At 39.7% G+C, this 26,328-nt stretch overlaps 1 protein-coding gene across 11 annotated transcripts in view; it reads left to right on the top strand.

The window, feature by feature from the left end:
• The window catches only part of LOC112661802 (amyloid beta precursor protein), a 262,644-nt gene that overhangs the window by 130,081 nt on the left and 106,235 nt on the right, over positions 1-26,328 (top strand). For all 11 annotated transcript variants that reach the window (XM_025449933.3, XM_025449932.3, XM_025449931.3 and 8 more), the window contains exon 6: positions 13,120-13,322. In XM_025449933.3, the coding sequence (XP_025305718.1) occupies positions 13,120-13,322 (203 nt within the window). The remainder of the gene's footprint in view (positions 1-13,119; positions 13,323-26,328) is intronic.

The raw sequence follows: 26,328 nt of genomic DNA, 5'->3' as shown, positions 1-26,328 counted from the left end.
TTTAAATCTTTATAGCCTCATCTTCATCATGTTCTCAAGATGAATTCCCCTAACCGCTTTGCAAACACCCTCCTCCCGATCTTGGCAGCCTGTGTACTTCATCCTGACGTGAACTATACCTGTTAGTATTGTATCTGTTGACTGTCTTTCTCTCCCCTAATAGAATGTAGGCTCCCTGAAGGCAGAGATCATATCCTTTTCTCTTCTAGAGCCTCAGCTCTGATAGAATGCCTGGTGCATAGTTGATATCCACTAGCATTTGTTGAATGAATGAATGACTCTTCGTATGCTCTTGTTTTCAATGTAGTAGGCTGTTCCCGATTAGGCTCTTTAAACGATACAGAAAACATCTCCTTGGGGAACGTTTCACGTAGATCACTGAATTGGAAAGCAGCTTGAGTTATCCTTGTGGGGAAAGAGGAGAAGCAGGAAAGAACAGCGTAATTAGACCTCAGAAGGCGAGCTGCTGTTTCTAGTTACGTAGGATATCAGAGCAGGACATGTGAGCAGCACAGAAAATGAGTGGCTGTTCTGGTGCATTACCTGTGGTCTCAGAAACGATAGCTCTTTTTTTTTTAATATAAATTTATTTTTTATTTGTGTTCAATTTGCCAACATATAGAATAACACCCAGTGCTCATCCCATCAAGTGCCCCCCTCAGTGCCCATCACCCAGTCACTCCCACCCCCCGCCCACCTCCCCTTCCACCACCCCTAGTTCGTTTCCCAGAGTTAGGAGTTTCTCATGTTCTGTCTCCCTTTCTGATATTTCCCACTCATTTTTTCTCCTTTCCCCTTTATTCCCTTTCACTATTTTTTATATTCCCCAAATGAATGAGACCATATAATGTTTGTCCTTCTCTTATTGACTTATTTCACTCAGCATAATACCCTCCAGTTCCATCCACGTCGAAGAGAAACGATAGCTCTTGAGTGTTAAGGAAACAACAACAAAAGTGGGCATTGCTGTTTACCTAATGGAGATAGAAAAACCACGCCTACCAGGTCTATATATTTTTGGCCCAAATTTCTAGTCATTTATTTCTAGCTGGAGGCTGAAGGCCTCTACAACACCATCTTGCATCATGGTCCAGGCTGGCCCTGTGCATCTCCTTTCTGCGCTGTCCCGTTCTTTCTCCCGTATCCCCCATCACCCTCAGTAAGCTGTCAACCCCCCTCGTCCTCCTTGGTCAGGCTTCTGGAAAGCCTTCCCCCACACCCGCCTGGGACTCCCCCCACCTCTCTGCCCGCCAGCTCCTGCTTACGAAATACAACTCATTTTGCAGCTCCTTTATTCGAGTTCCTCTGCCAGGCTCTGCATCACTAGTAGAATGAGGCCAAGCTCCGTAGCCTTTTCAGATGTGGTCCTTTGTAGTGGGTCTGCATTCTCCTCCCTTCCCACCACCCGTTCCTTTCCCCTGACCACACTGAGCTGCTTGTGCTTCCTGCAGACACTCCCTGTAGGTTTTTTTTCCCCCTGAAACAATAAACCCCAAGGAAAATACTACATAAGAAGAACAAATGATAACTTTTATTTACACCATTTTCAAAACTTTATAATATTAAAAGGGGGAAAAAAACCTATATTTGTCATGCATAAATTTAAGCCATAGTCTAATCACAGCAGTTAGGTATGACCTTTAGCATTTGTAGTGTGCTTCTCAGTGCTTGGCATACATTAACTGCTCACGGCATCTCCTGGGGTCGGTAATGTTATCATCCCATTTTAAAGATACAGAAACTGGAGCACCTGGGTGGCTCAGTGGTGGAGCATCTGCTTTTGGCTCAGGTCGTGATCCCGGGGTCCTGGGATCGAGTTCTGAATCAGGCTCCCTGCAGGGAACCTGCTTCTCCCTCTATCTATGTCTCTGCCTCTCTCTGTGTCTGTCTCATGAATAAATAAATAAAATACTTTTTAAATAAATAAATAAAGATACAGAAGCTTAAGTCACAGCAGGATAAGTCACTGGTCATGGTCACACCATAGCTGGTAGGTGGCTTCCAAAAACATGCCTTTAATTCTCACTGTTCCCCTCCTCTGTCAGTCCCAGAGAACCAGAACGAGGAGTGAACTGCAGTGTACTGCAGGGTATTTTTTCCTTAGGAAAAAGGGCATTTTCAAAACAGCTGTTATCAGTGACTTAACCTAAAAAGTAATGCTTCCACATTCCTTTTACTGCCCTGTACCTTCTCCATTTGTTACATTGGGCACACAGTGTTAGCATTTGTTATTTTGACTCTACAGATTTCAAGATAGCAACTACAAATACTTAAAAAAAAAATAATATATCAGGCCTCCTAAATATCAGTTCCACATACCTTATCCAGCCTTCCTGCTTTCATATTTCCCTATAGTACTTGTCACCTGTGACATGCTATAACATCTCTGCCGTGGTCCTTACATTGTCACCTCTCTCCCCTAACAGACTAAAAGTGCCAAGAAGGCAGGAAATTGTGTCTGTTTCATTACCAGAGATAATCTCCAAGTGTGGAACAGACCCTTTTGGAACCTGGTTCACACTCAAATATGTTAAAATGGCTAAAGAGCATATAACTCCAGCTCTTCACCCCAAACGTATGCAGATCAACCGTACTTAGCAACAGTCAAGTCTTTAGGTATGAGGAGTGTGCTTCAAGTTTACTGGCATAGCGTCTGATTAACCAAGGCTAGGTTTCACTATCAAGAGTTTTAAATGACCCTGAAACTTTTTATCACCTGAGGTGCTTCTCCCTCATCCTCGTTGGTTCATAAAGCTGTCAGGAAAAAAGTGTGCTTTTGATTATATATGGCTTTTCATGCCTCCAAGATAGTCTTTAAAAAAGCAATTTAGCTTTTTAGTATAATTATATGCTAAACTTAATATTTCTTAAGTCTTGCCAGAATATCATTTTTCCCCTTTCAGCAGACTTTTTTATGACTTAAAGTTCGAGCAGCAAATATACTACTTCTACATCTCTCAAATCTAAGAACATTTTTCTGCAGAGCTCAAGTGATACCATCTCACCCACAAAATTAGCAATGATTTTTTAATGTTATCAGATATTGAGTCCATCATCAGATTTTCCCTGAGCCCCAGAAATGGCCTGCATGCCTCATTTTTCTACCAGATTCTATTCAGTACCAGCCCCAGCATCTTACATCCTTAACACTTAGGATTTGGAACAGCCTTTTTTATATCCTGACACCAGCATGCCGAAGAAGCTATGGCAATTTTCTATGAGCTCTTCTCCAGCCTTTGATTTGCCTCATGACTTAGGGGTATTACTTAGATTGCTTTGCTCTGTTGCTGGAATATTCTTAGGAGTATGTAGTAGGATAGCGGAGAAAAGACAAATTGTTTGTCACACATTCTACCCAGGTGCTACTAGTTTACACCAGTGCTTGGATTGCGTCTCTTATCTCTGCTGATTTCAGCCTCATACTTTAAAAGTTCACTAAATCAGGCTAGGCTGAAGAGAAGTTGATTTTACACTAAACCACCCTTTTTGTAATCTTGCTTCAATTTTCTTTCCTGCCTGGCACCTTTTAGTGAATGCGGTTGGTTTTATTCTTAGTATTGGCAAAGACCTTAGGAGCCAATATATACGTGAATTTAATACTGGATTTCAGTAGTGGTATTCTATTAATATCATTGTGCCAGGTGGTACTAGAATTCCAAAAATACAGTCTATAACAGGATTTTTTTTTTACGTTAAAGATCAAGTATTCTCTTAAAATCTTTTCTAGGATTACCTAACATCTGACCTTTTTATGTTTTTTTTTTTAAGATTTTATTTATTTATTCATGAGAGACACAGAGAGAAAGAGACAGAGACACAGGCAGAGGGAGAAGCAGGCTCCATACAGAGAGCCTGAGACTTGATCCTGGGTCTCCAGGATCAGGCCCTGGGCTGAAGGCAGCGCTAAACTGCTGAGCCACCGGGCTGCCCCCTTTTATGCTTTCTAATAAAGAAGAAATCAAACTATGCAACTGTCATAGAATACACCAACTCAGAGGGTTCTGGAAGACTGTCTCAGTGGTATTTAGTCCTATCATTCATTCATTTAACACGTATTATTTTGTTTTGTTGTTGTTATTTTAAAATTTATTTATTTATTTATTTGTTTGTTTGTTTATGAGAGACACACAGAGAGAGGTAGAAACACAGGTCGAGGGAGAAGCAGGCTATATGTAGGGAACCCAATGTGGGACTTGATCCTGGGACTCCAGGATCACTCCCTGAGCCTAAAGCAGGCACTCAACCACTGAGCCACCCAGGCATCCCTAACACGTATTATTTTGGACTATTTTTCAGTTGCTGTAATGTGAGATATTCTGTGTGTCACATACTGTGTGTGTTACTGTGTGTGACCTTTGCTTTGTTATATATTACCTGCTACTCATGCTGGGTCAGGTGCTATTCTTAGTGCATTTCAAATACTAACCCAGTTAATTTCTCAGCATACCCCTGTGAGTGGAAGTAGCTCCTATAAAGTTTGCCATTTCATAGCTGAAGACCAGAAGGCACAGGAAGGTTAACTTGCTCAAGGTCACAAAGCCAGGATTCCAGTCCAGGCAGGCTGGCCCCAGAGTTCATAAGTGCTGCAAGGTTTCCTGTCTCCTCGGATGCTGTGTTCTGTTGGCTCCTAAGATGGCAAGAAGCCGGGACCACTGTTGTTTCTGCTCCAGAATTTTAGAACTGAGGACATCCTAGATGCTGTTCACTTGGTTTTATTCTATCTCATTTCAAATCAGGACAAAACATAGTTGTACATTCTTTCCATACCCACCTCACCCCATAGACCACCTCCTATGCAAGGGGTCAGCACACTTTCTGAAAAGGGCCAGGTAATGTGTAAAAAGAAGGCATGAGCCATATTCTCCATGCCATTGACCATTTGTCCTTCTTTGGTTTCTCATTGCTCTTGTAAGCCGACTCTTTCAGAATCAGGTTTTCCTCCCTCCTACCATGGTGTCTTTGCATATGTTTTGCCTACCCTGTCTTGTGGAGAGTGGTCTTTACCCCCCAGACCTCATTAACCTTGGCCTCCTATAGATCACACTTCAGTCATCTCTTCCTCATGGTACCTTGCTGTACACCCCAGGTCTGATCAGATCCTAACTCTTTTGGGTCTCCTAGCTATTCATAATTGTTATCACCATAGTTATGTCACATTTATATGAATGATGATGTCATTGTCTGTGCTTTTGGCTGTTAGCCCCATGAGTAACCCTTGCTCCCCAGCGTTTCTCCCAAAGCAATGTCCCCGCTTCTCCTCTTGTCTCCTTAGAGTCTCCTGTCCACTCAGCAACCAGAGCCATCTTTAAAACTTAAATTTGATTGAGTCATTTCTGTTGCACATGAATAAACTTGCTGTTTCTTAACATAACCAGCATGTCCTTACTGTGTCACACCCTTCCTGTCTGTCTCCATCACCTTAACTCACACTTCCCCCCTCATCCACTGCCCCCTAAGCTCACCAGCTTTCTCTACATAATACTAAGCCTGCCCACATGCCAGGGCCTTTGGCACTTGTTCTTTCTCCTGTCCCATCCTGACCCTTTCAGCCTTCTGTGGCTATATGAGTAAGACTGTGTCTGTGTCTTGATGGCCTTCTGTGTCTTGATGGCCTTCCCCTGACCATCCTATCTGAAATGCTGCCCCCATTCCCTGCCCCACACATGTACTATAGTCCCTGGTTATAGCTCCCTTAACTTTCCCTGTATACTTCTATTTTTTTTTCCTATTTATTGTGGATGTGCCTCACCCACTAAAATGTATTCCAGGAAAGTAGAGTCTTTGTCCTGCTCACAAGTCCACCATCAGTGTCTGGAATAGCATTTGGCACTTGGCAAAAGCCCCATAAACATTGTTAATTGAATGGCTAGTATGTGGCATAGAGAAGCATCTAATAGATTGGCTCAGTGATGGATGAATTAATGCATGACCCTTTTTTTGCTCGTTAACAATGGGTGCGCATTTGTTTCAACTCAAATACTTAACTCTCCATTGACTAAAGAACAAGTACCTGAATGCTTGATTTCTGCAATTTAGTATACCTCACTATTAAGATTCAGTACCACGTTGTATTCTGTTACAGTGAAGCTTACGTGTTCATTATTTCTGATTGTGCATTATATGGATATCCTTCCCACATCCTCACACCCACTCTTCACATCCTACCAGCTCACACGATTCTAGCTCACCAGAGTCACTTTCCCCTTTGAATTTCTAAAGCATTTAGTAGGCAGTATGTCTTACTCATATAGTACTAAGTGTAGATTCTCTTGCCTAGAAGAGACATTGCGGTTAAATGTGTAAAATAATAACACATTCTCATTTCAGAGTAAGGTTGTCTGTATCTCACCCTTAATACCTGAGTCATGGGATCCCTGGGTGGTGCAGCGGTTTGGCGCCTGCCTTTGGCCCAGGGCGCGATCCTGGAGACCCAGGATCGAATCCCACATCAGGCTCCCGGTGCATGGAGCCTGCTTCTCCCTCTGCCTGTGTCTCTGCCTCTCTCTCTCTCTCTCTGTGACTATCATAAATAAATAAAAATTAAAAAAAAAAAATAAATAAAAAAAAAAAATACCTGAGTCATGAACCTTTGGTGTCTCAGTTTTGTCCTTCTCTCCCTTAAACAACAGTCCATAACCTGGAGTCTGGGGGAAGCATTTGAACCATCTGCAAGGAATGCTTTTAACTGCAAATAACTGAAAACCCAGTCATTAGTGGTAGGGAACCATGGGCCGGTGCAGGGATGCCCAGATGTGACCTTTTTGTATCTCTCCAGGCCACTGTCCTTATCAGCTTCTCCATCTGAATGCTTATCAACTAACCGTTGATGGACGGCTGTTGCTCTTCCAGGGTGAAAGTAGAAAGGAGGTCAAAGGAACAAAAGCACCCCGACTACTCAGTATGCTGAGCTTTCTCATCTGGAAAATGAAACCTTCACAGAAACCCCAACTAGAGGCCCAAGCAGATGTCCTCTGGCATCTGATTATCCAGAGACATGGCAGTCACATGGCCTTCGCTATCTGCAAGGAGGATAGGGCATGGAATGTTCACTTTCTTATTTCCTCTGGTCGAAGAAAGGATGGGAGAGAGGAGTTAGATATGGCTTCAGGGTAGCTGACCAGCAATTTCTGCCACAATGCATTTCTTCAGGAGAAAAGGCTAATCAAATTCTCAGATCTTTTAAATGGAAAATTAACAATACATACTGAGGAATGTCATCAAAACAACTATACTGAAACTCAGTGGACTACTAAAGAGAAATCTGTAGGGGATATTTTTACATGATATCACCTATAGGCAGGAAAGATTTGAGTAGTACATTAAAGTTGGTAATCATCAACATATGGTGGATTGAATCCTATGTGAGCCTCAAATTCATTTACAAAATATCTGTATCAATGAATTAATTAATTTGTAGAATTAATTACTTAACCAATTCAACCTATTTAGGGAGGCCGTGGTTGAAGGAGCATACATATGTATATACATGTATAGGTATATATTTATGCATATGTACATCTATATGTATATATACATAATTATTTATATTCCCTTCATATAGTGAAAGATTTTCAGTAGTGATACGATTGATATATGTGTTGTTATATGTAATTCTTAAGTATATACTTTATATCCACATACCATTAACATTATCACCATCATCGTCATACTTACTATTATTATTTGCCTCCTACCTTCATAATTTGTGCCCTAATGGGATTAAGGGTTTGTAGTGGAGTGTATTTTTTTCAGATTTGGAGGCCCTGAAAATACAATTTTATCAACTTACAGAGCTTTTATTCTAGCTCATTCGTGAGAATATTCAAGAAGAGTGGGGCAATACAGTAGAAGTATCCTTTCCCTTGTACCCCTTTTTGCTGAGCTATAACTTACATAAAGAGAAGTGCACATAACACAGGTACCCAGCTCCATGGCTTTTCAAAACTGAACACGCATCGGAGACCTGACCCTCAGGTCCCTGCACAGCCTGGCCGATCACCCCCTTCTGTCCCATTCCTGCCAAAATGCAGCATGTCCTCTGAACCCTGGCAGCAGCATGGAGGGGTGCCTGTTTTCACAGTTTACATGGATGTAATCAGGCTGGGTGTCCAGTTGGGTTTGCCTTCTAACAGCGCCTTTAGATGGGAGAGATACTGGCTTTTTCTTACCCAGAGCTGCCCCTCTCGAATCATTTATTCAGAACCATGAAGAATAAGCTTCCATTCTTTCATCTTTTCTCATGTTTTCTTGGCAACTTCTAATTTTCCTTTTTCTTTTTTTATAAGATTTTATTTATTCATGAAAGACACACAGAGAGGCAGAGACATAGGCAGCAGAGAGGAGAAGCAGGCTGCCTGTGGGGAGCCTGACGTGGGACTCGATCCTAGGGCCCTGGGATCACGACCCCATGAGCCAAAGGCAGACAGATGTTCAACCATGGAGCCACCCAGGTGCCCCGTAATTTTCCTGACTTTCAAAGCAGTGTTTCAGAGAGTGCATTCTCCTGGAACACGTTGACTCTTCTGGCCATGGAACCCTCCAGGGTAAATTCTGGGAGGACCAAGGACTGGAACAGAGAGAAGAAAACAGCTTGTTCACCTTTTGAAAAATTCACTTTGTCTTCTGTCTCTATTCCTGACTCTGGGAGATAGATGCTTTCTTCCCCTTTCTAGTTCAATAAAGATGCCTGTATGTGAACATCTTCCTGGGGAGGCCAGGCCCTGTGGTCCTGGTTTGGTGCTCCATTTTGGGAATTGGAATTGAATTCAAATCCCCCTCCCCACCTTGGGGTTCAAGTCCCAGGTTCCTCCAAGTCACATAACCCCCAGCAATCACCACTTTCTTCGTGTTGCTTCCTCTCCTTTGCCCTAGAAATGGCAGCAGAAAGTCAGTCTTAGTAGACATTATGGAAGAGTAAGTATAGCTCTTTTAGAGAAGGCAGATAGTGAATTGTTTTGCATGATTCAAAAGGAATTAAAACTGGTATGCAAATTGAAATCTTTTCCCTATCTGAAGGGAACTTCGGGAGGCGACCACTTTAAAGTAGAATCTGTCAAGGTCAGCTTTTATTTAGAAGAATAAGGAGAGTCACCTTTGTGATGGAGCATATCCTTCATCAGGGTAAACTCTTGCATGCGGACACATAAAATTTCATTATCAGAGATTTATTTCCTCATAGACCTGTCCCTCCGATCCTTTAACCTTCTTATTAAAGTCAGATGCTCCTGAGATGATCAGCATTTCTCCCTCATTCTTTAGAAGTGTTTCTCATGATTGGACTTTAAAAGCCTTAAAAGCTGTCTACTGTAAATTGACAGACGCTAAGATGTGTGAATGTGATATGAATATTCCACTGCGTTACCAATGAATTATTTTCTTGTGAGTTCTTTGATTTATTTACAAGGAAATTACAACGCCCAGCCTCACACTTCCATCCACTGGTCCCTCCTTGGCGTTTCCTTGCACTGCGAGCAGCTTTCCCAAAACCAGCTCGCCTCAATCACACCACAGAACAAAGCCGTCGGGTGGTCGCAGGGTTGGTGGAAAAGTAAATCTTTCTCCCCTTTCTGTGTTCCCTGCTATCTGTGGAATCTGGGGTTGGCAGCGTCATGCTGGTGCATTTGACATTCTTTGGGAAGATCCAGCATCGTTCCAACATAACTGCATGCTGCTGTTTTAATAGCGTCCAAATAGATAATTGAATTCATGGACATCTAAATTTAATTCCAGAAATCAAAGCCATGGTAATAAGAACTGGACCTGAGTTCTCTTAGGCCGAGTAATTTAATTCCTCAGCCAGTTGAACTATTATGTATCTCTGTTCCTTGTTACTATGCCACTAAATTGCTCAGGCAGATGCAGTGATGGATGATGGGTGTGTATTTCACCGTGTGTGTGTGTGTGTGTGTGTGTGTGTGTGTGTGTGTGTGGCTAGACACCTGCTAGAACGCAGATCACTTGAAACCTAGCTCTCTGCATAAGCACGTTTTCTGTCTGGAGCCTTGGGTCATAACAGGGGAGGTTGAGGGAGGTTCCCAGGGGTACCCACAGTCCTAATGGTACTGGCCCACCTGGAAGCACACTGCTGTCTACTCCCCAGATCACATACTGGGGCCCTGTCATTCCAGTCGTGCTGCAAGACAGCATGCACACTTCATGGTTTAAGGAGAATACTGGTTTGGTTCGGTTTTTCTGCCTGGCTTTACCTCAATTTTCTACTTAATTTAGAGAACTAAGTAATAATATTGGGGCCTGTAATTTGATTGAATACGGAAGAGAAGAAGCAGGCTGGTGGCACACAGCAGATCATTATTCTGTGCACAGTAGTAAAACATTGAGATTCTGTAGAAAAATGAGGAGGCAGTATGTTGGGTAAAATTTGGAGCATGTGAGCAACAGTTAAGTTCAGAATTCTTTGGAAATGTTGCCTCGATTAGACTTTTATGCAGGAATCCAGGCAATCAGGAAATTAGATTGTACCCCATTTGTCTTTAAGCAGATGAAGGCCTATACCTACCTATCTGATTATCAGTGCCAACATTTTCCCTTTTTTACCTTTTTCTTCTTGGTCTTAAATGTTAAAATAACTGGTTAGGGTCTTCTCTGTATTACACTTCATTTATTAACACACTAATAAATTATTTATTCTGCTTAGTAAGTTTCTCTTTTTTCTCTAGCCACATGCATCAACGTTGGATGTGTTGATTTATTATCCCTGCATCATATTTAATCAAAATTAGAAAGGTGTTCCCCTTGGCACACTGGATACATTTTTATACAATGTCTATAAAAGTTCCTTAAATTATGGGTCAGTTGATTAAAGGAATTCCTTCTAGTACGATATTCATCTCCTTACCTATCTTTTTCTTTTTTTATCCTCAGCACAGTTACTTGTGGCTGTCCTTCTGGTTCAATTTATGGAAGCCTTTTGCCATCTTCCTTTCTGTCTTCCCACACCATGGAATCCTACTGTTCTTGATCCTTAACATGTTTGAAATTTGACTTCCTATCCACTGCCCAGCTCACTTGGAGCGTACCAAGGCTCCAAGTGGGACTCACACAAACTCTCCAGGTTCTCGAGCTTCTGGGCGAGAGTCAGCCGTGGGGTAATAATCAGCACCTCCTCCACTTCTTTTTTTCTGGGAAAACTTGTCAGCATGGCAGCCCTCAGTGCTGTTCCTGTGGTGCTTCTTGTCTAATGAGACCTATGGCAGATGCTCTGGTAGGTTGAAGCCTTCCACCACATCTCGATCTTTTGTCTCTCTTGTTTCTGTGATCTGAGCAAGGATGAAACCTGTATTTCTTCTATCGGGCCAGATGGCATATGATACATACTTTTACTGTTGAACACTTAGTTCCTGTCTTCATTTATCATCTTTCAAATGCTCTCCACCATGTCTGCACTGCAGGTACACAATCTCCACAAGGATATCTTACTAGGGCTTTCTAATTTGTTCCAGACATACCCTTCTTTCTTCCTTCCATCAAAGTGTGCTGATTTATTACTCACCACTGTGCATCAGTATATACATATTTAATGTCCTACATATTATTGCTGATCCCCTTCCCTACCATTCTTCGCAGGATTGCATATTCCATTGGTTCTCAGAATATCATCCTCTGACTTTGAGCATCAGTGTCACCCAGGGAGTTGTTAGAAATGCATATTCTCAGGCCTCATCTTAGACCCACTGATTGAGAAACCCTGGGGATTGATGCTCTGTGTTTCAGTAAGCCTTCCAAGTGATCCTGGTCATCACTGATATTTGAGAACCACTGAAATACTTGATATCCTACAGCATTTACATAATAAGCAAAGGTAGGAAGCACTACTGTATAGTTTCAGTAGGTGTCTCTGACCACTGGACATTACAGATTCATCTACACCAGTTTCTTCTTCCTCGTCCATATCCAGCTAAAACTCTTGAGCAGCAATATTTGAACCTGTTTCCACCTTAAGTACTACTTACTTAAGTAATTGAGTATCTACCATGCAGATGCTATGTGGTATTTTCATATTACATTATGAGAAGTCATCCCCATACAGCAAATTCAGTTTGGGTATCCTCCTTCCTCGATCCTGTTTGATAGGCTTTCTTATTTTGTTTTAGAGCAGTTTTAGGTTTACAGAAAATCTGAGCAGGAAGTACAGAGAATTCCCTTCTCCCCCATCTCTGCCCACCCCCACATTTCCCCTGTTGTGAACATTTTCGTGAGTGTGGTACATCTGACCCAATATTGATACATAAATTATTAGAGTTCACTTTTTGTGTTGTACAGTCCTGTTGGTTTCGACCAATGTATGTGTCCTGTGTTCACTGTTATAGTATCATACAGAGTAATTTCTCTGCTCTACAAATCCACTGTTCTTCCTTCCCTTTTTCACCCTGACCCCACCTCCCCCAAGAACCACTGAGATCCTTTTACAGTCTCCATAATTTTTGCCTCTTCCAGAATATCATATAATTGGAATCATGGTATTCCAATTTGCAACTATATAAACTAAGAAGAGCTGTGCCCAGGGGTAAAACATTGTAGACTTGGGGCACCTGGGCTCAGAGGGTCAAGTGTCTGACTTCAACTCAGGTCATGACCCCAGGGTCCTGGGATCAAGCCCCATGTTGGGCTCCTTGCTCACCAGGGATTCTGCTTCGCCCTCTCCCTCTCTCCTCCCCCTCGCTCGTGCTCTAATTCTCTCTTTCTCTCTGCAATAGAGGAATAAAATATTTTTTTAAGATTTTTATGTATTTATTCATGAGAGACACAGAGAGAGGCAGAGGGAGAAGCAGGCTCCTTGCAGGGAACCCAGTGCGGGACTTGATCCCGGAACCCCGGGATCACATCCTGAGCCAAAGGCAAAGGCTCAACCACTGAGCCACCCAGGTGCCCCAAGGAATAAAATCTTTAACCAAACAAACAAACAAACAAACAAAAACAAAGACAGAGCCCGTAATCTTCTGAGCCTGGGATTCGTACTTGGATCTGCTGGCTTCGGGCCTTGTGTGTTTCTTCGATACCACATTCCCTCTCAAATTACCAAAATCCTCTAATATTGATTTCCTCCCCCTTTCGGAAATTTGTTTGATTGACTGTTCCTGTTATTTTTATTTCCTGCTCCAGTGAAGACAAAGTAGTGGAAGTAGCGGAGGAAGAAGAAGTAGCTGATGTTGAGGAAGAGGAAGCCGAGGATGATGAGGATGACGAAGATGGCGATGAGGTAGAGGAAGAGGCAGAAGAACCCTACGAAGAGGCCACGGAGAGAACCACCAGCATCGCCACGACTACCACCACCACCACTGAGTCAGTGGAAGAGGTGGTCCGAGGTAATTCGCTGTGTGCTTGGATCTCCTCTGTTGGGGACGTGGTTTGAAATCTCCATCCAGCCCACCACCACAGGCTTCCCCAACCAGAAGTAAGAGTCAAAGTAACAAGCCGTATGCTTGTTAGACTCTCTTCAGCCTGACAAGCAGTCCAACAGTTCATTTCCAATAATGTGAAATCCTGATTGGCAGCCTGTTCCATGCCTTGTATATGCTGCTTGGCACCCCCCAGTCTGTTCTGCAAAACTACCCCTAACCAGGTGCCATCTCTTCTGGAAGAGGCTGAGTTAGGTGACCTCCTGGGTATTCCCCTGGCAGTGGGTATTCATTCCACTCTTACTACCTGTTCCCTCTTTCACCACCTGGCCTCTGAGCTCCTCCAGGGCAAGGACTAGCTTTTATGTAGTATCATGCAGAAGCATCCCTAAATTTTAGTGGAGTGAGTAGTTGGAATTAAAGTTCATTAAAGAAGAAGAACATTTGGTAAATTATCACATTATTTTTTTGCTGTGAAATTTACCTTGGATGATTTTTGTATTGTCTTTACTTACACTGTTCTATTGCGGGGGTAGTGACAGTGCTTTCTTTGAAAGGTAGGTACAGTGTTAACATCTTAGCACTTTTTCTCTTCTGTTTAATTAATACTCCTATTAAGAATGTTGTGGCATGAATGAACTAACAGACTTCCCTTTTTTGTCTCCATGAAACAAAAGCGAGCATTGAGTTTACATCAAACAACCAAATGTTATTATAGCAACTAATGAGTTGGCGGGTTACATTTCTTAACGATTTATGCATTTGTTTTGCAAAAGATGAAAGTTGATCATAGAGTAAGGCTGGGTGAACACAGATGGATGGAGTTTTAATGTGTTTAAGTACTTTCAAAGCCTGTCCACAAATGTTAGAACTCGTAAGTCTTCCTCACTTTTTATTAAGGTTAAAATGAGTTCAGCTCTGTTGTTAAATTGGAGCTTAAAATGGGTTACTTTCTCTCTGCCTTAAGTAGATATCTAATGATCACTGTAATATCTTCTTCCATTCACTGCATTCTTTATACCTTCATTCAGGTATAATTTGCATATAAAATTCACTCATTTTCAGCATATAAGTGTATAAATCAGAGGCTTTAATAAATTTACCAAATTATGCAACCATCATCATAATCCAGTCTTAGAACATTCTCATCATCCTGATAAGATTCCTCACAACCATTCAGTTAATTCTTGTTCTCACTGCCAGCCCTAAGCAACAATCAATCAATTTTATGTCTCTACAGATTTGCCATTTCTAGACATTTAATATAAGCGTGGTCGTACATGGTCTTACATGTCTGGCTTCTTTCACTTAAAATAATGTTTTTGAGGTTCTGTGTTTCTTTAACCCATAGTTTTCAAAACAGAGATCATTCTGAGTTGAACACTCAGAGTTAACTTAAAACTCATTGAAAGAGTCGCATATTCTTAAAAGAATATAGTAAAAGATAGTTTAATTTTATCATTCCCTACTTAATGATCACTTCTTGCATTTAGCACACAAGGGCTCGTATAAGCAGGTATACGTTTAAGTACATGCCCCTTTTGTTTGAGCCATGGTTTTTTTCAATCCCTGAAGCATCCCTTCCCAAAGTGAGTTTCATGTGACTCTTAGGACCATCTGTGGCAGAGCTGGCTAAAATGAACTTGTTAGCTTCTATTTTCCTAGGAGGGAAAGGACAGATTTTTCAGAACCTCTCTTCTTGAAACCTAAATGATGTGTGACTACGAATTACAGCAGCTAGTGTTCTGTAGTGGCTCTGAAGTTCTTGTGATCTCCATCAGGAGAGCTGTTTACATAATAAATGCCCACTTACTCAGCATTAGTTTTCAGATCACTTTTTGGGTATAAGCCATTTTGATGGGCTTGGTGGATCCACTGATGAGAACACAGCCGACCCTCATGTTTGTTAAAGTCTGGTAGGAAATTTAAATCAAAGAAACACACAGTCATGTTTAAAAAACACAGTCTGTGTTTAAAAGTATGTGCCCAGAGCCTACTTCAAAGAGTAAGAGATTGATCAGAGAAGGGTCTATAGAGGAGGTGGCATTTGAACCAGAAGTAGAAGGGCTTGTAGCAGGCCTACCGATGGATTTTATTCTAGTGTACCTTAGAGTCAGTCAAGACAGCAAGACAGGTTTGCCATGGGAAGGTACATGGCATATTTGGGAGACAAGGTCAGTCCAATTTAAATAAAAGCAGATGTCTTACATAAGAGAGTTACAGGAAAATCAGGTTGGGGCTAAAATGTGGAGGCTTTTAATGCCAGGCTGGCAAGTATGAGCATCAGCTGAGGGTGATGATCACTTTAGGACCTGCCATGTGCTGAGGATTTTTGGGAGAAACAATGAAGAGATTTTGTTATGATGTTACTGCTGTGAGGGCATAGGTGAACAGGGAATAACATAATTTATGCAGTATAATGAGAAAATGCCACATAAACTTATGCCAATATTCCAAACCCAGACACAGTTCTCTTGAGATAATATGGTCTTGTTATGTTCTAAATAAGTCCAGTTCTTTGGCTTGTGGCGTTATTAGCTAAGATAAGACACAGAGGGGCACAGGTTACAGTATTTTCTATAGGAAGATGAAGGCATTTAAAAGATAATTTTTTATAAAGATCTCTAAGCTAGGGAGTTTGTTTGCTTTTTTTTTTTTTTTTAAGAAGCTAGCCCTAAAAGATAACAAGTTTTAATAATGTTTATGGCAAAAAGAGCAGTAACAGTGACCTTCTACAACACACAATGTGGTCATTTTCAGTAACAGCTGTTAAGGCTAGAAAGAGAAGAGGATTTAATAGGAATCCATAGGAATCCATTCGTCCCATGTAAGACTCCTGAATGGACAGAAGTATAATTGAGGCAAGTCTTTCTGGGAAAGCAACATGTTACAGTATATCGGTTCCATGTCAGAGTGTTTTCTCTATTCCCAGCTAACTCTTCCCTGATGAAGACAACAGCAGTGCCATACCCAATTGCTGACTTCATAAAACTCTACTTATAAGTAGCCTGCTCTCGTGCTGCAAATAATAATCAGAAGCGACTTGCAAAGATGAGATACTGAAAAGAGGCTTACAATCTAGTTTTCAATGTTAATGTTTCAGTATCTGAGAGAAAATGTGATTTACAACCATACTTAATAAGAAAATTGTTTCTTCATTACCAACATATTGCTACTAATACAATTCCTAATGTGCTTCATAACAAAAGCTCGATCATTCTGTAACCTGTTTAAATTTGAAAGAAATAGGTGGAGAGAAGGAAAGTATAGGTCATTTTGGCGTGGTCATAAAATTTTCAGTTGTATTATATTAGAATCAATGATGCTGAAGTAGAAGATGTCAGTTCTAACTTTGTTATCAATTCCAGAGGAAAAAGTGAACAACACAGTGCTATATCCATCTGGCTTTAGGATTTATTGGTTTTGGTACTTCAGAAAAACTTGGATATTGATCCAGTGGAATAAGCCAATACCAATTTGAGTAAAACAACAGTATATTAGATTCTTGCTCCTAATTCTCTGTGATTCAAAAAGGGGTAACACTTCATAATCCAAGATGTCAGGGCAATTTCTGATTCAATCATGGATTCTAAACTCTGATTAAACATTGGTATTATAATAAGTGACAATCTTTGATTTATTCTAGCCTGTTTTGTCCATCTAGAATTAATTTGTTTTTTTGCATGTGCACATTTATTCAGCAAATATTCTTTGTCCTCATTCTGGTCGCCAGGCACCCTGCTACCCTGGAAGGTGTAGTGGGGAGTTGGTTATGTTGTAAGATGGAGTTGCTAACCACTCTAGAGCAGTCACTTCTATCTTTTAATCCTTGTAATTGTGCCATGTGAGAGAAATTTTATTTCTCCATTTACAGCTAAGGCCTAGAGATTTTTTTTTTTTTTAATTATCCATGGTCACGAAGGTGGGAGGTGGTAAAGCTAGCATTTAGATCCACATGGGCCAGTGTATTTCTACTTCATTAATGTCAATTTTTTTTCCTTTTCCTTTTATTTATAATACCTACTAGCTCAGTTAACTTGTGCCCCCTGTTAGATGTGTATCCCTTTGCTATAGTCATATATTCATTATATTATTTCACACTGAGCATTTCCTAAATTTCAGAATTGTTATTTAAATAATAATGATGATGATCAGGGGTCAGCAAACTATGATCATGGGCTGTATATGGCCAATCGCCTGTTTTCTAATATAAAAGTTTTATTAGGACACAGCCAATCCCATTTGTTTACATACCATCTGTAGCTGCTCTCATGCTACAGAGGCAGAGTGGAATAGTTGTAAGAGATACTATATGGCCTGCAAAGCTGGAAGTATTTACTAACTTGATCCTTATACAAAACCCCTGATATATGGGTCATGCGAGAACTATTAGAAGGGGCACCTGAGTGTCTCAGTTAAGCATCCAACTCGTGGTTGTGGTTTAGATCATGATCTCAGGGTCACGAGATCGAGCCCGGTGTTGGGCTCCACACACTCAGCAGGGAGCCTGTTTGAGATTCTCTCTCTCTCCCTCTCCCCCTGCCCACGTTTGTTCTCTCTCTCTCTCTCTCTCTCTCTCAAATAATCTTTTAAAAAATATATTAGAAAGTTTTTATGTTTCAGATACTACCATACCAAGGTAATTTCATTAAGGTAGTTTTATTTTGGTTAAGAGGCAGACTAATATAGGGTTCAAGGGAGAATTTTTAGTGATTTTATGGCCTTGTGCTAGTTAAGTAACCATGGTAAGTCTTATTTCATGTGTACAATATAGATGCTGATAGAATGATTCATGTTTGTTGAACAAATTATGTTATCTGATCCTTGTTAAGCATTTACAATAATGCCTGGCACATTGTGTTTGGTTTGTTTTAAAAGCACAGGTTGCCCAGAATCAAATCCCAGCTCTTGTCACCTAACCATCTAAATTTGTATCAGTCAAATAACCTTCAAGTCCCACTGCTTTCCCTCTGTAAAGTGGGGTTTAACAATACCTACCTTATTTTAATCATTTTGTAAAGATTCATGAAGTGTAATCTGTGAGAAACAGGTAACACATTTCCTGGTAGACCGTAAGTGTTCAATTAACCTAAACTTCTATAGTTTTCACAATTATAAGCATAATTCTGATTTTTCAGAGAACTAACATTTATTACTAATTAGAAATGCCAAAGGTAATCCAATAGATTGGGGTTTTGTAACTATAAAAAGCATAAATATGTATCCATCTATGTTGGTATAAAAGAGGGGATATTTATAGACGTATATTAAGAATAACAACTTAAACTCGGTTTCTTGGTTAAAATATTTTTTATGAATATATATTGTATATTAAAATGCCTACAGTTAAAAAAAATAAAAAATAAAATGCCTACAGTTAAATTTTATGTCTAGCTGAAAATTAAACCCAGATACGATTAAATGCTACTGCATTTCAAGATAGTGTTTCATTTCTTGCGGGTATTTTGAACCTGCTGGAAGTTCATCTATTAAATGGACAGAGACACCGTGATGCAGGTAGCTCTTTAAGCATCGCATATGATGATGAAGTTAAAAAGTTTGGTCTAATGTTGCTTGCCTTGAGCTAGATAACTGAACTCTGCAGAATTAAATTATTTCTCTTCTCCCTCTGGGAGTCATTAATCTGGGAACAAGCACCACGTGATTTACCGCTGTATGATCCACCAGCATCAACCAGACACTCTGAGATGCTGGGCACTGTCCCGGTGAGTGGGGACACAGGAGTAGGAATACGGTAGCCCACTCGTGTTGCTTCTGGCCATTCCTGCACACTCCCTGCTGGGGAGAGACACAAGTCTCTTGGACCTGGCTGGTAAGGAACTTCTGGCCCCACAGAGGAAGGAGACCACTCAGCCTGGAGACAGAAGTTTTAACAAAGACCTTGATGAGAAGTTGACATGGGATTGATTTTACAAGAAGCACTGAGATTTGCCAGTGTGTGGAATACCAAACAGAAAGAACTCAAGAACTGTCATCAGTAAATCAGAGTGGCTTGCACTGATCTCCAAGGTAGAGGATCCAGACCTTCGCCTGATGCTCCTAACTCCATCGTTACCTGCCTGTACTGGATGTGACACTTAAACAAGCTGTCCCGTAATTTACAAATAGGAGTCTTGCTTTTCATTCATCTTTAACTTTTTACAAAGTTTGGGGGAAAACTGAGCTTGACTTAGGAATGTGAAAATGTGCTCACAAACTCTTTGTTGGAGGCCTCAGAGCAGCATGCTGTCCAAAAATGAAAATAAATCTGTTTGTATTTGGGAACAAGGCAAAGGGAAGAAGAAGAAGCCTTTACCTCAGTGTTATGACTAAGGCCAAGTAAGATACACCCCTGTTCAGGATCAGAATGTAGCATCCTTCCTAATGATGTTGAGCAAACTCATCTTGGCACTGGGCATAGATGTGACAGGTGGTAGCCTGTTACTTTGTGTCCCTGGCATGACAGCCATTAATTTTGAGGTGTTTGGTATACACTTTGATAGAGACCTAGCGGGACACTGACAGCTTCTTTTTGTATAGCTGGATGGTCCCAGTTCAGAAAGTTTGCTTACCAAACTCCTTGTCAGGTAGTTTGCTTAGCATGTCAGAATGAGGAAGAGAGCCATATAAAAAACTGTGTGTGTATACATATATAATTTCCTATTTTTTCAGTAACAAATTTATTGAGATATAATTTGCATACCATAAAATATGGTTTAGGATATTCCTAAAGATCTTTGTACCCAGATAGGAAATTATGCTTTTGATCCTCATTTTGTTTGATATTTTACGTGACTAGTCATGCTCATGGCTTGTACTTTTCATGTTCCATTCCTACACTGTTTATATCAAGGCTCAATGTTAGAATGGACCTAATCAGCCAAAGGTGTTTTAATGCAATCTATTAAAAATAAAAAGAATTTCATTCCAATTCAAGTCCAGAAACCAGATTTTAAAAAAAAAATGCTAGTCTTTCTCATGTTTTTCCCCGAATCAGTTGCTGTTCAAAAAATATACAAATGCCCCAGACACAACAATTGCATGTATCTACACAACATGGAGTTTGCAATAAAAAATATCAAACCTAATAAAAGAATCCCACAAGTGAGAGAACAATTCATTTAAACATCATGTCATTTTCAGAAACATGGCTTTTTAGCCAATCTATATGCTTCACTGAGTAGAGGCTCAGATTTCCACAAGCAGGTTATAGATTCATGGGTTTTAATGGAAATCTGTAGTTCCCTTTTAGAAAAAAATGCTTTCTGGAGATTTTAAGCAGGGTGAAATACAGCCTTAAACACCTCTTTTCACTTGGCTGTCAACCACTTTGCCCTTCTCAAAAGTCATCACCGGTTTCCAGCCACTTCAATATCTGACCTGTTAGGGTTTTGTTAGAAGTGCAAGAGATCCAGGTGAGGTGAGGCTGACTGAATCTCACATCAAAGAGATGCTTAATAAAACCCTTCAGTCTTTGAGACAGCAAAAGCCCAAACTTTAGAAATTAAGAGACTCTGAGGGCACCTACTGGCTCAATCAGAAGAACATGTGACTCTTGATCTCAGGGTCATGATTTTGAGCCTCGTGTTGGGTGTAGAGATTATTAAAAAAGAAAATATAAGTAATATAAAGTAAACTTTTAAAAATAAATAAGTAAATAAAATTTAAGAGACCCTGGAGATGGTTAAAGGGGTTTAGAACCAAAGATTTGTTAAAGGTGCACTGTGTTTAGTTTATAATGGTAAGATGGTTTGAGTATTTAACTGAGAATAGGGTTGTCTCTCTTTTTTCTTAAATTTACCTATATTCTTCTTGGATATAATTTCTGAGACAGAATATGAACGTATCACAGAATATGGACAGAAATTTTGTGTTCCCTGCATGTCTGTCTGAATTCCTAATGTTTCATGATAGAAAAATAGAAAGCCCTCCTTAGACAATCTCATCACTAAATCTGTTCTAGAATTTAATAATGGTGGTTACTCAAGATTTCTGAGATGTCAGCAACTGTTGCTTATTAGTCCCCAGTCTCAGGATTGGGCAAAACCACTAAAATGCAGCATGAATCCTTCTGGTGTTTCCTTGGACGACGGCAGGGTTTCTCAGTCCCGCCATGAACGGTATTTTGGACTGGACGGTTCTTTGTTGGAACTCTTCCATTCCTTTCAGAATATTTAGTAGTACCATCCCTCCCACCAGGTTCCAGGAACACCCCCCAGTTATGATAACAAAAAAGTGTCTCTTCTCATTGCTGGATGTCCCCTGGGTGGAAATGGGGGCAACATCTCTCTGGTTGCTAACTACTGGACTGTGATACTGGGATCTCCAGTGATGTCCAGTTTTAAATATGTGAACAGGGAAACACCCCTGCAAGACTGTGCCTTATCATAATGTCAGCTGTAACACTTAATCCAGCACTTTGTACAATGTAGGTAGCCAGTGAACTTTTTTCTTTTTTTTTTTTCTTTTTTGCCTGAGATAAATAAACAAAACATATGCTAAAACAAAGATAATAAGTACTCATTTATCAGGTGAAAACAGATATCTGGTAAGGTATGAAATGTAGTACCTTAGAAGCAATCAGCACAATTTTTTTTTAAATATTGCAAATGCATATTTGCCATATAGATAGAGATGGAGAAAAGCTGCCTTCCTAGCTTTGTTTTGTATTCCAAAAGCAATTCACTCTCTCCTGGTACACTGTTTTAAAATAGCAAATGGTGGTTAGCGTCCATATAGCAATCAAGGACACATGTTCTCAGCTGGAGGCTGCCCATCCTTTCCTGCTGGGTACTGTGACAAGAGACCAGCTAAAATGGCAAGGTGAACATGCTCAGTCTCCCCCAGAAAAAAAATCATGAAACAGCAGGACTGCCCTCCCACCTGGATTCCCATCCAGGAAGCATCCTTTTGATGCAAGAAAAGGAACTCCATGTAATTCTTTTCTTTGTGGAGAGATGATACAAAGAAACTAAATTTCAAGCCTCCTTCATTGTTTCTTTGTTTTTCTAAGTAAAAATAACTTGATTTCTGGTATTCTGGCATATTATAAGAACATTATCACTTGAATTCAGATTTCTGAGAAATCTGAGTTTTCCTAGACATATATGTAAATAAAAAAATTATTATCTTGTTATTGGATTTAAGGCACCAGCATTGAAACACTGTCAAAGAAATGTGTATAGCTAACTTAAGTTTTTGAGATACAGCATATTTGAGTCTTAACAGCTCTACTAAAATATGTTGTATTCCTCTTTTCCTAAATATATGTGGGCTTCTTTTTATAAGCCAAAAATCTATGCTTCTTTTTACTAATCCCCTCTAGTCATTTTGGAAAGTGATTGAATCTTACATATCTGGTTTTGACATTTCAACTGCACATAAAAGATAGGGTTGATCACACTGCTTTCTCAAACACTAATGTCCATTTAAGCCACTGGAGCGCTTGCTAAGCATAGATTCAGAGGTAGAGATCTGGAGTGGGTCTTGAGTCCCAGGTATGCTGGCTCTGCTAATTCATGGACTCTACTTTGGGAGTAGTTTCTGGTAGCATTGCATACTCCTCATATCTTTTTTTTTTTTTTAAGATTTTATTTATTTATTCATGAGAGACACAGAGAGAGAGAGAGGCAGAGACACAGGCAGAGGGAGAAGCAGGCTCCATGCAGGGAGCCCAACATGGGATTCGATCCCAGGTCTCCAGGATCAGGCCCTGGGCTGAAGGCAGCGCTAAACCACTGAGCCACCCGGGCTGCCCAGCATACCCCTCATATCTTACAGATGTAGGAGATTAAGATAGGGAGTAAGAAACTGACAGGGAAAACCATCCTTACCTATGGTGGTGGTATTCCTAATATATTATCAAATGTCACCAAGTGCGAAAGAACCCTGTCTTCCCACTGAGCAATTTTGTAAAAATCCAGCTCTCAATACCAAGCAAATTAGAAAACTTACTAATCTTCCTACATATATAAGTATTACTAGCTTCATTTGTGCCCTTGAAATTCCTCTCATTGGTGCAGTGTAGACAAGTCCAGCTAGCCTGTAAAGATTATTAAAGTACACAGGAATTTTGTGAGCCACAACCACTGATAGCTTGACATACCAATGGTGGGAGTATTTACACCATGGAAGTCACTGAACATAATAAATCACACTTTTTCCCCCCCTGGAGATAATCCATTTCCCAGCATACCCTGCCTCTCAGTCACTAAGAAAAATCACTTCACATTATTTCCAGCAGAGGACTTGACCTCTTATCTTATTCAGTTTGGAGCTTCTTATGATCCGGTGCTGCTCTTCAGACTAACCACACAGCTTCATGAAAAACAAGTTTATTCCCATAACAGGAAACAAAGGAAAAGGCGTAGTAGTGCCCTTTTAAAGTGAATGCTGGCCAGCACCGCCACCTAGAAAGGACCGATGTGTCTAAATACTTACAAGTGAATCTCCTTCAGGTGGCATTTTATAAATACTCTTTCATCATGGGGAGATGTGAGAATTGGGTCAGGTATAATTGGAGTGACAGATGTATCGGATAGCCTCAGAGAATCAACACAATTCAGTAACAGGTTCACCAGCTACAGATATCTTGTAGAGACTTCCGCAACACCCTTCTTTTCTTGCTGCGTCAGTGATTTCATGACTACACACAGCTGTTCCCATAACTTGTTTATACAGTCCAACCCACATTTAGGGCTTAAGTGAGATTTGTTATCCAGTTTTTACATGCCTTTATTTAATAAAATATAAATGCTAGGTAATATGTAGTCATTTATTGCCCTGATCAGAATTATTTTTCTGTTGCACAGTTTTTCTGATGACTACTTACTAATATTTGCAAGCATATTATACAAACCTTTTAATTAAAAGTACATAATATCTATTGTTGCAAAAAATACACTCTTAAAAAATCCTTTTTCTAGCATGTTGCCTTTAAAAAATTTTTCTTCTGAATTAAACACAAAGTCTACTTTATTCTTCAACAGAATATGAGATGTGTTCTAATAACTTAGGCTGAGAAAGTTTACCCTATAGTAGTATTTAGAATTGCAGAAATAATTAGAGTGAAAGAAGTTATTATAAACTGTATTGAAGCTGGCCATATTCATTATTAACAGATTGATTAGGCAAATCAGTCAACTCCTATTGGAAATATTTAAAGATAAGCATATTTAGTAGCTTTTAATATTTCTGTCATTGTTTTTATTTTACTGTTAATGTTAAGTGATTTATTACACAGACTATTTATCTTCTTATATTTGCCCTTTGTACCCTACTTTGAAATTTCAAGATATGGAGGAGGCTGAGTAAGTAGTTCAGTTGCTTAAGTGCCCAGCTCTTGATCTCGGCTCAGGTCTTGATATCAGGGTTGTGAGTTGAAGCCCTGTGTTGGGCTCTGTGCTGGGTGTAGAGACTACTTAAAAAAAAATTTCAAGATATGTAATTTTTAACTCAAAGAAAATAGATATATTTGTACTACGTATGAACTTTAATTCTGCATATATTCTTATAGCATATGGAGAAATTCTCCATATTTTTATTTCTTTTGCAATATCAGAATATTGATACAGCTTTCTATAAAAAAATTCCTAGCTTTCTATTAAAAAAACCCTTCTAGGATTATTCAAGTGATTGCTTTCTCAAAATTTATAAATTTAAACCTTATACATTCCATAAAATGCTGGTTTTATTTTACACATATTCTTGTAGTCAGAATAATTGAAATTTAGTTATTAAAAATAAATAATGAAAATTGGCTTTACATTATTCTAAAATTATTCTTTAGTTAGTGCTTTATTTAAAACTTATTATTTGTTATCTATTAATTTTGCTTTGTATTTTTTTTAAACTTTTTACATTATTTATTAATTTTTTTAAAATAGACTCCATGCCCAATGTGGCACTCGAACCCCCAACCCCGAGATCAAGAGTTGCATGCTCTACCAACCGAGCTAGCCAGGCACCCTATTAATCTTACTTTTTAAGAAGGCATTATAATTACTGTACATTTGAAAATGGTGATTTCCCCCTCATCCTAGCTGTCACGTAACAACTCTTCTTCATGCTGATATTTTTTTAAAGTATAACATTTTCTAATTTTGGTTGTCCACAATAAAGTTTACTTTAATTTGACATCTATTTTTAGAATTAATGTTTTGTGGTTAAGTGTTGTGTTTTTTGGACAGTGAACTGCCTAATCATTTCATACATTGTAGGGAGCTCCAGCTTTGCTCCTATAGAGTGTATTTATATAATATTGATTTTTAGAAAATGGAATTTAGTGCTGAAACCAACTCAGATCTTGGCAAGGCCTACCTTACAAAGATCTAAAACGCATAGAGATGCTTAAAGCACATAAACTCATATGCTTTGTGTACACTAGCATTTTGGTTTGAGTGGTCTCTCGGCTTGAAGGGTGGATAAAGTTCTTGTAAAAGAAGAGAGTAAGCCTTCCCTGCCCGCAGAATTCAGCTGGATGTATAGTAAAATACCTATTTGTGATCTTCAAAGTTTAAGAATTAAATAGGAATAAACAAAGATCACCATTCCTTTAGATGCCCATGCAAATCTGTGCCAGTATTTCTGTCTGACTTTAAACATCCTCAGATCCCTGTTTCTATTTATTCTGGGCAACTTTCCTTCATTATGATATGTAAGCCTGAATAGAAACCAAGGTGGATTGGAATTTGAATGACTTTAGAATGTGAGTCTTTTTACTTAGCATTTTACATGTTGAGAAGAAAATGAAGGTGCAGAAACGAAAACTGCACTTCTAATTTTCTGGTGAATTCTGTTCTAGAGGTCACAGTCCTAGAAGGCCTAAATGCTCTGCATATGGTAAATGATACTGTAAATAATTTTCCACTGTGTCCCCTCTGAAATGAGCTTTACTACTCTAGGAAGTTAATGATCTAGTCCTAGCCAGCAGGCAAGTGATGGGAAATGGTACCTCGATGGTAGAATGGTGGTG

This window comes from Canis lupus, chromosome 31, assembly GCF_003254725.2.
Source record: "Canis lupus dingo isolate Sandy chromosome 31, ASM325472v2, whole genome shotgun sequence".
In the NCBI taxonomy this organism is placed as follows: domain Eukaryota; kingdom Metazoa; phylum Chordata; class Mammalia; order Carnivora; family Canidae; genus Canis; species Canis lupus.
This window is presented reverse-complemented; position numbering and strand designations above follow the sequence as displayed.